The sequence below is a fragment of the Octodon degus genome, unplaced genomic scaffold, assembly GCF_000260255.1.
Source record: "Octodon degus isolate 3935 unplaced genomic scaffold, OctDeg1.0 scaffold00006, whole genome shotgun sequence".
NCBI classification, from domain to species: domain Eukaryota; kingdom Metazoa; phylum Chordata; class Mammalia; order Rodentia; family Octodontidae; genus Octodon; species Octodon degus.
This window is the reverse complement of record NW_004524582.1, coordinates 21,628,247-21,639,550: the sequence shown is the minus strand read 5'-3', so window position 1 is coordinate 21,639,550 and position 11,304 is coordinate 21,628,247. Positions and strand designations below refer to the sequence as shown.

General features: G+C 45.7%; 1 protein-coding gene across 4 annotated transcripts in view; it reads right to left on the bottom strand.

Moving 5' to 3' along the window:
• The window catches only part of Tapt1 (transmembrane anterior posterior transformation 1), a 70,090-nt gene that overhangs the window by 3,463 nt on the left and 55,323 nt on the right, over positions 1 to 11,304 (bottom strand). For all 4 annotated transcript variants that reach the window (XM_023699510.1, XM_023699501.1, XM_023699518.1 and 1 more), the window contains 5 exons: positions 9,556 to 9,665; positions 7,338 to 7,397; positions 6,952 to 7,020; positions 4,392 to 4,468; positions 1,028 to 1,188 (listed from right to left, as the gene is read on the bottom strand). In XM_023699510.1, the coding sequence (XP_023555278.1) occupies positions 1,028 to 1,188; positions 4,392 to 4,468; positions 6,952 to 7,020; positions 7,338 to 7,397; positions 9,556 to 9,665 (477 nt within the window). The remainder of the gene's footprint in view (positions 1 to 1,027; positions 1,189 to 4,391; positions 4,469 to 6,951; positions 7,021 to 7,337; positions 7,398 to 9,555; positions 9,666 to 11,304) is intronic.

The window sequence follows — 11,304 nt, the reverse complement described above, 5'->3', positions numbered from 1 at the left end:
CAAGCTCTGCACTGGGCTCTTCTCAGGCTGCAGGGGTGACCTGGCTCTGCCTTGCGCTAAGGGCCTTTCCTGCCCACCTGTCTTCACCGGGCCCTCTTCTCCCTCTTGCAATATAGTCGTTCAGGCACGGTCACCTTGGGGATGCTCTCCCGCCCTCTCCTTCCCTTGCCTTCGGATTCCCACTGTGCCATCTGACCTCTGGAAAGGAGGCCCTAAAGCCACCATTCACATGACCTGATGCACAGCACTTCCTCTGCGACCCAGCACTCGGCAGCTCCATACTAACAGACCATCACGAGATGTTTTCTTCCCCTTGCTGCACCGCCTTATCACCAGCAAACCTTCTCTTCAGATCTTCTGGACCCACCCGGAACCCAGCCTGTCCTTCCTGCTCTAGCCCTGCCGGCTGCGGAGGAAGGCAGCTCCCCCAGGTCCCTGCCATTCCCACAGGGCCTGAGCAGGACACTACGCAGACCCCAGCACCTCATGCTGCTGCTCCTGCATTCTCTGCCCTGCGCCTGTCAAGGTCCGAGTCAAAGCCAAGGTCCTCAGGATGCCTGCAGGTCCCTGTGTGAGCCCAGCGCTCTGTGGTCCCACAGTCCCCACCTAGTGCCTCTCTCCAGGGTCCTGCAAAAGGCCCCTGGCCTTTCCTGTCCTCCAGGACACCAAGCAGCACCGCTCAGTGCCACCTCCCCAGCAGGGGTTCCCATTCCCCACCTCACCTCCCTTTCAGCCCTGCCCAGCTGCTCAGCCTCAGGACATGCTTGCTCACTTCTGCCACCAGACGTCCAGAGGATGCTGCCCAAGCAGGGGCACTGCCCCGTCCTGTTGCTGGTGTGTGACCAATGCTCCACACCCATCTGAACAACAAAGGAACTGCAGAACTTCCTGCACTCTTGTGTGTACTCACGATGACAACTAATATTCGCACAGAGCAGGTGAAGTGAACCAAAGCTCTGCAGCGCAGCTACTGCTGGGAAGGTGATTTTCACTAGCAAGGGTTCAGACAACCAACAACCTGACATACCTTGTGAGGATTTACATTTGCTCTGGGATGTGCTGGAGGGCTTGCCAGGAGTGCTGGTCGGGGGAGGGTTACACAGCTTTTCTTCCATTTTGGCTTCCTTCACATACTGGCACGACTTCCCCAACAGCACAATGCTGTTAAGTATTTTAAGGGATATCAACCTAAAACCAGAAACAGAAACAAGCCCTGCTGCAGTTCACCCTACTGGCGTGCCCTCTCCTGGCTGGCCGGCAGATTAGAAGGCATGGGGTGCAGGAGAGGGGGGCAGAGTCAGGGGACCAGACGCAAGGGCACCCTCAGACCCAGCACAGCACTCCACACCAGCTGATGATCCCTGGCTCTGTCATCGCCTGCTCCCCATGCCGCAGGCAGGAGGAGGGAATGCGCTGAGAGGGCCGGCCCTGGGCCAGGGGTATTGTGGACTCCCGCAGCACCTGGGCAAGCTCCCCAGCCAGCAGAGCTGACAGCAGAAGGGCGGGGCACGGTGCTCAGAGCAGCCTCCGCAGGGCGGCGTTGGCAGGCCGGCCACCTCACTCCTGTTGACGCCAGCGACATCCTACTGCAGCGATTAACACATTGTAAAGGTCTTTACGTGCCAGTTAAAGTTCTTCAGCAAAAGACATTATTGTAAGTGGCCTTAAAAGTGTGTAATTCAGACTTGGGCATGGTGGTGCACGCCTGCAATCCCAGCACTCTAGGAGGCTGAGGCAAGAGGATCCCAAGTGTGGGCCCAACCTGGGCAACTTATGGATGTAGATCTCATCTCAAAGTAAAATTGACCCAATCCCTAAATAAATTTAGATCCCATATCAAAGTAAAAGGGCTGAGGGCGCAGCGCAGCGTGAAATCTGTGGGTTTGATCCCCAGTGCCATAAAATGAAGAGAAAAAGGGAAAAATCATGTTTAATTTAGGGTCATCATATACCAAAACCCCTATCAGGCCCTACTTCCTTACATTTCTATATTTTGCTCTTGTTAAGTTTCTAATTAAGAACATTTATGTCAAATCTGAGTTTCTTTAATTGAGATAAACTGCTAGACATCTGTACTTACAGAAGGAGAATTTGGGGTTAAAAGATGTTTCATGTTTTAAGGAACATGATGTAAATCTGACAACAAGTTCTGGAGGAACAAGCTGTCATAGACATCTGGCTTACTACAGAACATGATAGCAGACTTAAACCGGAGACCTCCAGTACTAGTCAAAACAAGGGAAGAAGGGGTGGTGGCCCGTAGCCCCTGTGCCATCCCCTCCTGTGCCCCGAGGCTCCCATCAGGCCTGGGTCCCGGTGTCCCCTCCGCCGAATCCACCTTCCTAGGGGGAGCCCACGATGCCCACCCTCCTCAGGCAGGGGCTCAGGCTTCCACATGAGCCTTCCCTCACATTCCCAAGTTTCTCCTCCTAACATGATTACCTGTCACTCGAGAAATAACTGCTTTTTTAGCTGACATCGACTTGGTCCCTAGAATGTCAGTGACATCAGGGCAGGGCACTCGCCAGCCTTTCTCTAGTGACCCCGGACCTGCCCAGGTGCCTGGGTACTGCGGGGTGCACGCAGGGTAGCTGTGTCGAGTCTCCTTCCTCCATGGCCAGAGTAGGAGAAGCAGGGTGGCGATGCTGCTGGGGTTCATGAAAAACTGGAGGCCACGAGGCCAAGTGGTTTTGAGAAAGTTTGTGAAGGAGAGTATTTCGGAATTACTCAGAGCCACAGGGAGCAGGATGTGGAGAGGGTGGGCACAGGGGCCTAGTGGATGGTGCCAGTGGGGAATGTGGGAGGAGAGGTGACACTGCGCAGATGGCGCCAGTAATGCAAATGACACTGCATCCCGCTTATGAACTGTGCCCAGGCAGTGCCAACTACAGAGGCTGCCAGGGACGGTACATGCACGTCTCACGTCCCGGCTCATTTATATATAAAAATGCTGTAACAATTAGCTTGCTAAACCAAGATGGGAGACATTATGGGAACTCCATGTGATAAACACAGTACAATGCAAAGGACTCTAAGGAGTGGTATAAGAATGTGTACTGCACAAAGACAGCAGGATCTAGTGCTATGGTTTAAATATGGCCTGTCCCTTCCACAGGTCACGCAGGAATTTAATTCCCACTAGGGAGTAGAGAGGTGAGTGGATCTGTAGTGAGTGAGCGACCTCCAAGGGACCTGCTGTCACAGCCTGGTGCAGGGCCTGGTGTGCACTCCTGGGCTCTCGTGCTGGGCCTGCGATGTGCTCTCCACCTGGGCTCTGCCAGCGAGAAGGCATAACCACAAGTGGCTCCTTCATCACAGACCAGGACCACGAGCCAAACGGGTATCTTTTCTTCATACGCTCAGCCTGTGTGGCACTGTAGTACTAATAACAGGAAACAGACTGTGTGTCCACGTGGATGGACATGCATCGGATCAGAGCTCCTCTCTGCTGTGGGCGTCCCAGCCATCCATAAGGCCTGGACGCGGCAGCGCAGCAGGCCTGGGAGGCGCAGCCCCAACACAAGTGCTCGAAGAAGAAGCATGCAGACAACGGGAAGCAATTGTGCCCCGTCGGCTTCGACAAGCAGCTTGCTGAGTGCCTGCTGCGTGTCAGTGGCGTGCAGGGACCAGAGGGACAACACACACCTCATGGAGCTGGAGCTGCATAGAGGGCCCGACACAGACCTCACTCCAGGCATGACTCAAGGGAAGCTCAGCCGAAGTTGCGCTGTTCTGCTCATTCCCGCCCAGCTCCTCCCTCGGAGTTCACGTCTGAGCCCTCGCCCAGCTCACCCCTTCCCGGCGCTAACTACCACGTCTCCCTCAAGCCACAGCGAGCTCTAGCTTCCCAGCCTCCTATAGTAAAATACTCTGAAGCCAGGCAGGTCTACTTGTATCATCAGTTTACAGCTGAAGAAAACTGAAAATGGCAAAACTACTGATATAAGTTGTTATTTTCTTCTCTTCATTTACAGCTACCGTAAATATTTCAGTTATTCATTTCCTGTTTGTCGCCCTGAACTAGAACAGAAGCCACTCAAAACCAACAGAGGTGAAGGCGAAGCTTTGCATGCCGTGGGTAGGGACACTGCGCTCTGCCTCCTCTGGGGTGGTCCGCCACAGGCCGCGAGGGGCCTACAAAAGCAGATGTGCAAACACCCCAGACGGCCAACGATGCTTGTAGACAGAAGAATGTTGACTACAATAGCTTCTTTTAGGAAAAAAATAAAATCTTAAGCAAAAAAACAGAACAAAAAGGTGGCTTAAAGTAAAAAAATGCATTAACAGTTAAAGTATATGGAGTACACAGAGATTTAGGTGCTATTAAGTTCCAATACATCTTATGTTTATACTCTAAAATTAAAAACATATCCAAGAATAGTCAGTCTTACCCAAAATAGAAGAGTATGACACAGGCGTAGGACAGGATTCCTTGCACTTTAATTGAACTTGTTACAACTCTGATGAGCTAGCCAGAAACAAACCAAAACACACAACCACAGAGTTAATAGTTGTTAAACACAAGCTTTCTCCCTGATGCTTTTGGCATCTCAGGCCACATGTGTGGCCTTCACCACACTCAGACAGCGCAGTTCTAGAGGTAGCAGTTCGCGTCAAAGCCTGCCTACGTGAGAAATCCTTGCGCAGGGCCTGGGTTGCGAAGGAAAATCGGGATGCAGCTGGACTGCTGCTGCCTCTGCAGTCCCACACTACTCTGATGACACCTCTGCCCACACCCAGCAGAGCTGTGAGTCAGCTCACAGTGTAAGAAAGTGTCTTCCAGGAAGGACAAATAAACTCGCTGTTACACGTGTCCGCAGCAGAGCTGGAAGCAACTGGTGTTTCCCTCATTTCTGCCTTTCTCCTTAGATGGTTTTTGCTATTTAATAAAACTAAACACTATTAAAATTCAATTGTTTAAAAGTCAAAAACCTTCTGTTACTTTTGGATAATTATGGCAGAACACTTACTGTCATCCTTTTTACAAAATTACAGGAATGACAGCACTGTCCTTGAAGTCTAAGGAATCAGTCTGGTGACACCCGTCATGGGCAAATGTTGATACAAGCACGGCTGTGCCTCTGTGCTGAGCCCTGGAGGGACAGGGAAACCTGGGGCAGGAGTTGCTCTCCTCACAGTGTTACTACATGGAAGAGCCTTCTCGGCTGCCTTAAATTTTAATAGATTTTAAAGAAATTCTTTTAATAAAAGTACACTTGAAATGAGGTATGGGAATGGACTACTGTGTATTTCAAGTTTCAAAATGAGAAAACTGACACAGTCCACAGCCTCCAGTAGGGAAAAATGACTGTTTATTAAACCAATGCTAAAAAAAAAAAGGATTAAAAAAAAAATCAATCAGACCATCTAGCTTTATCCTTACAACTGAATGTATATTTTCTTTTCTTTTTTATCTTTGGTGCAGGGCCTTCAGGGCGCTCAGGGTCTCACTATGTAGCTGGGACTCGTAGTGATCCTCCTGTTTGCAGCCTCCCAAGCGCTAGGATCTCAGGCGCCCAGTCTCAGCAGCTGCCTTAGTGCGCCCCGCGGGCAAGGCCGGCGGCACTCTGGGGATCAAACCTTGGCCGCGGCACTTTGCCTAAGCAGGCGCTTTAGTACGCTGAGCTATCTGGCCAGCCCTTGAATGTATCATATTTTCAATTGCAGAGAACAAATGTAGAAACATTTAATATTCTACCAATGTCTTCAATATTTACTACAAAATTTTACTCTTTAAAATCTGTATTTTTCCAAAATACTTGGTATTCTTTTACCCTGTTCTGTTCTGCAGCAAAAGAAACATGCATTACTACAAGATAATAAGCTATAACTGTAACTGAAAATATTCAGGATGTGGTTGATTGCAAAGTGACACTGACAACTAAGTAACATTAAACTTATTAATAATCCATCATCCAAAAAAGTCAGGAAAGCTGGTCCGACACAGAGCTGGCGCGCCCTCCAGCCACCCTCCTTAGAAGCTTTTTAGTTGACCTGCACTGCGCTGCTTCTACAGGAGAGCTTTGGGTGTTTGGCAAAAGATGGTTTGTTTGGATGCAAGATGAGACAATCCAGGAGGAACAGAATCCCATGCACACACTGTCACCAGCTCTTTAGTATGTAGCCCAGGCTGTGCTCGAGCTTGCAATCCTCCTGCCTCAGCCTGCTGAGTGCTGGATTACAGGCATGTGCCACTTGTCCTGGCACAGCCGCCAAATCTTAATTAACAGGATTACAGGCAGATGCAAGGCTGTTCTGAGAATACTGAAATACAGCATTTGAAGTTGACAGCCTTTTCTTGGGCTGATTTAAATTTCAGGACTATTTTTATTTTAAAAAATATGTTATGTTTAGAACATACGACTAAGAATTTTCAATGTAAAAATCTTGGAAAGAACCGTGAAAGTGGCACTTCAGTAGACACCAAGGACATTTTCGTTTGGGCACATCATACTTCAAGAGACTTGTTCTAAAATTTTTGCTGCCAACGCCACTGCAGTGCTTCGATTGGGCCCCCAGTCCCTGTGTGTCTTTTACCATAATTCCCTCCTAAGAAATTCCTAGAGTTGGAATGACTGCATGAAAGCACAATCCTGTCAAGCTGGTATCTAGAAATACTGAGCTAATATACATCACCACCACACTACTGTCCTGGGACACCTTACGCCTATTACCAAGTACATCCATTTAAAGAAATCTTTGCCAAGTGAGTACGCAAGAGTTTTCTGACTGCTAGGAAAGCTATTTATATAAGCAATTCTTTAGTACTCCTTGGCTGCTGGATGGCTCCCAATAGGATAATGCTGTAACTTAAAGCAAACTTTACTTCCATGTTATTTACCTTTAACTTTTACATTAAGTACTTTTAAAATAATCTTATTGATCACCCATTTATTAATGTTCTATAATGATGATTATCTCCTTCAAAAATACCCCACAGTGTGGACTTACTAGAACAGCCAACGGGAGAGGAATAAAGCCCATCCTCCGGGCCACAGAGTCGCTGTAGTCGGTGTATGCCTGCAGAGGGACACAGATTCAGGGCTGGAGCAATCAGCCAGCACGTCGAGTCGCACATTCCCTCATTACCACCAAATGTTCTAAGCCACTGAGGCGTACAACATTAAAATGATGTGGAAATCTTACTGCTCTGAACACACAACAGTGGAACTGGAGCTGTGGTGCAAATACCACACATTATATCATGTCACTGTGTAAATACTTAATGTGTACTATAGAAGTGGATAGAAAATTTACATTTTCCTTAATTAATACTCCTTGCTAAATTGAATCACTGTTCAGTTAATTTCAGTCTATGTCTTTGATAAAATACTCACATTTTTTTGTCTGCTGCTAACAAGATCAAAAGCAAGGCTGGCTCTATATTCACTGTAGACCTAAAGAAAATAAAAAATACTACACGTTATCAAGTACAAATACATAATGTTTAATAATTAAACGAGAACAGATGCTAAAACCAAGCAGACATCTGGACGTGGTCTCTCTGCTTCCCTGTATAATACAGCCTCAAGTCCCCTGAACTGTTATGGCCAGAAGTTCTTAAGAAAAAGACTGCTCTTCGTAGCAGAATAAATATTCAATGACTATGATCTGCAGGGTTTTGGGAATAGTAGCTATTTAAGTAGTGTCTTAAATAAAAACATTTTTGAAATTTTAAATTAAATGAAAAGCCTAAAAATTATTAATATTGTATTTCTAACTTTAACAGTGCCTTCCTGGAAAAATGGTTTACTAACAATTAGCAAGATAGAAAATTGAGTTAGGAAACCTAGTAGCACTACTATAGCAGTCATAAGGCTACTTGTAAATTGCGATTTCCATTAAGAAACTGTGTGAAATCCCTGACTGGGGCCTATTAATTTTGATGTCAGGTGTTGAGAAAAATCAACCTATGAAAAGGGCATCATTCTGTATTGAAGAAGCCAAAGGACAAAATGAACTCACTTTATCGGTGCTTTATAAAAAATGTACAAAATTGTATTTTTCCCAGTGATAGCATTCAGAAACTCAATGAAATCATCAAACTGTATAACAATTTTAGAATTACGGCCATTTTCTCTATATTGGTTCTTCCTATCCAAGGGCAAGGGAAAACTTCCATCTTCTGCTATCTGCTTCAATCTCCATTTTCATGTGCTGTAGTTTTCAATGTAGATCTACTTCCTTCACTGGATTGGTCGGTAGGCACTTCACTTTTTGGGTGCTACTGAGAAAGGTGGCGTTCCCTAACTTCTCTCTCGGTGGCTTTGCTGCATGCGTACAGGACGGCTACTGACTTTGGAGCACTGACTCCGTGTCCAGCTACACCTCTGAATTTGGTGATTAAGTCCCGCAGTACTTTGGTGGGGTTTTTAGGGTTTTCTACGTAGAGTACTATGTCCTCTGTAAACGATGGTAACTAGCAACTACAACTGCATTGCTGTTTAAATCTTTGGAATTAAAACAGTATTAGAATTTTATTAAAAGTGCAACCTTTCAAAAGTAAAATCTCCAAGGCTGCTGACCCGATCCTTTGGGCCTGCGGTGGAATATGGAACGTACTGGGAAGTGCCGCTGCGTCCTGCTGCCTGCGCAGCAAGCCCAAGCTCACTATTTCTGGGCCCTCCTCAGAATATGATTACAATGGAGAGAACTCCTTTAACGTTGCTCATGCATTTCTACCGGAAAAAATAGACAGCTCTTGTCTTCTACAATTTAGGAACCTATTTATAACTACAAGGAGAAAAATAAACCTCAACTTTAGAATAGAATGGGTTGGCAGGATGGCTCAGGGGACTAAGTGCATGCTTAGGCAAATGCAAGGACCAGGGTTCCATCCCTGGCTCTACATACCATGCCAAGCCCACCCCCAGGCGCACTGATCTGGCCGCTGAGACAGGCCAGAGAGAAGGTCTGATGGTCTAGTTTTTGTTTTGTTTTTTGAGTGTCTTGTTATGTAGCCCAGGCTGGCTTTGAACTCACCATGAGCGTACTTCCTCAGCCTACTGAGTGCTGGGATTACAGGCATGCACCACCACGCCTGGGCTTGGTGGTCTAATTGTTAAAGTAAATACTATATGATTTTTAAAATGTAAATAAAGGATGACAGTACTAGTGGTATATAATTAATTATTTTGAGCTAATTACATTCCATTGTCAACTACTGGCTGAGGTAGACTTCCACCTACCTACAAGGAGCAAAATAAATCTCAATGTTTAAATAGAAGGGCCGCAAGATAGTTCAGGGGACTAAGTGCCTACTTTGGCAAATGTAAAAAATTTCTAGAACTATTTAATATTGAAAAACATGCTTTCAGTACTGTAATAACTTGTAGAAACTTAAAATTATAATTCTGATTTTAAAATATCATTTTTAGGGGCCGGGGCGATGGCTCAGTAGAATAAGCGCTTGCCTAGCAAACACAAGGGTCTGAGTTCAATCCCTGGTTCCATCAAAAAAAAAAAAAAGTAATAAACCTAAATTTATTATTCTACTTTATGATATTAAGAAGCCAGGGAAATTGTAAACACTGAATTGCTTCTAGGAATACATACATCTGCAGTAATGTCGTTGAACTTGGTGATAAATGCATGCTTTACAATATCCACAGCTATTTCTGATGCAACCACCATACACACATCTGGAAACAGCACCCAGAGATGATCTACAAAGTATGGAAAAAGAGGAGACAGTAACATTTCTTAATATGAACAGAATATATATCATAAGCTACCAGACATCTGAATGCTCCAAAGTACACAACTATAATATTTTCAACGGATTACAGAACTAGGATTCAGTGAACTACCACCTTTATTAAAAGAGCCACATTTTACCCAGTTAAAGGACCAGTTATTCAGAACTTTGCAGGCTCCAAGTGCCGCTCTCCCTCCAGGCCACAGCGGTGAGAACGACACTTTCCTGCTAGGGAAGCCCTCTTTCCACAGCTGTCTAAGCGGACAATAAATAGCTAGCAGAGACATGCTGAGGTCAACGGAGCAGCGCTTTGCTTCTTGGACCACAATGATTTAAACATATTGATCAATCACCTATTTTATTGTGATAGAGACTTGACAGGTGTGCTTACCTTTATGACATTCACTAAGAACTCCATTCACTAACTACTAGCTGATTAAATAAACAATGACAGCCCATGGCCTACGACCTCGGGGAAGGATTTAAGAGTGGCCAGAGCAAGACAAAGATGTCTGGAAATGCTGACAGAGACCCACAGCAACTCAGGCATGGGTGGCGCGGCTGGGGGCTGGGCTGCACCTGCTGATGACACAAATAGCTTCTGAGTGTCCCAACATAATGCGTTTGGGAAACGGGGCTTCTTTCAACAATAAACTCTGTCCCTAAGTGGTACAGACCTTCGGCTAGCTTCTTACTGATCTAAATTACAGTTTCCTCATCTACAAAATGAGGATAATCCTAAGTGTCTGCACTTGAGTGATGTGAGAACGAAATGAGATAACGTGCCTGGCACGCAAACTAACACACTGATTTTTATGTTATTAATTTCCCTGGGCACCTAGGGAAAGCCCCCACAAATGGCGTTCTGGTTTACAGAAGGAATTTTAAAAAACCCTAAAAAGGAAAAGAAAGAACTCGTCAGCAGAGTTCCCCTTTTATAGCATTCCATTTGCCACAGCGGTGATAAAGGAGACTTATGGTCCTATCTGAGCAAAGTCACAACATAAGTTAGATTATCATTTCAAACATCCAGGTGTTGGAAGGCCGAGAAAATATTATGTCCTTTGGTGGGACTGGCCATCCTACAAGGGCTCCCAGAAAGGGACAAGCCCACCCTGCCTTGCCCAGGGCTGCTAGCTGAGCCAGTTATGGCACTGTTTCTGAAGGGATCCAAGCGCACAAGAACCCACATGTGGAGGAAAAGGCTTCTTACAACAAATCAGGCGGACATATGCAGAACATACTGAGAACATATTTTGAACATATGTGCAACAAATTTTGAACATACTCAGATTAGAACTCATGCTACTGTAAGATCATTTACTCTTACGATCTCTAAGATAGTAACTTCCAGAAATAAAGTTCCATGATCATGCAAGTCTTTACATTTCTGTTTCTGCTTTTTCACATGTCTGAAAACAAGCCATGAATTAAAATAAAGTAACAAGAACATCCATGCACTGGAATTAAGAAATGAAATGTGTCATTTGATATAGTCCTTTAAGAATAAAGCTGTGTAAAGATTTCAGATACAAAAACTTTGTAGGTTACTTGAGATACCGAGAAAGCGCTCACCGTCCACCTGGCTCACGTGGACTTACTACCTA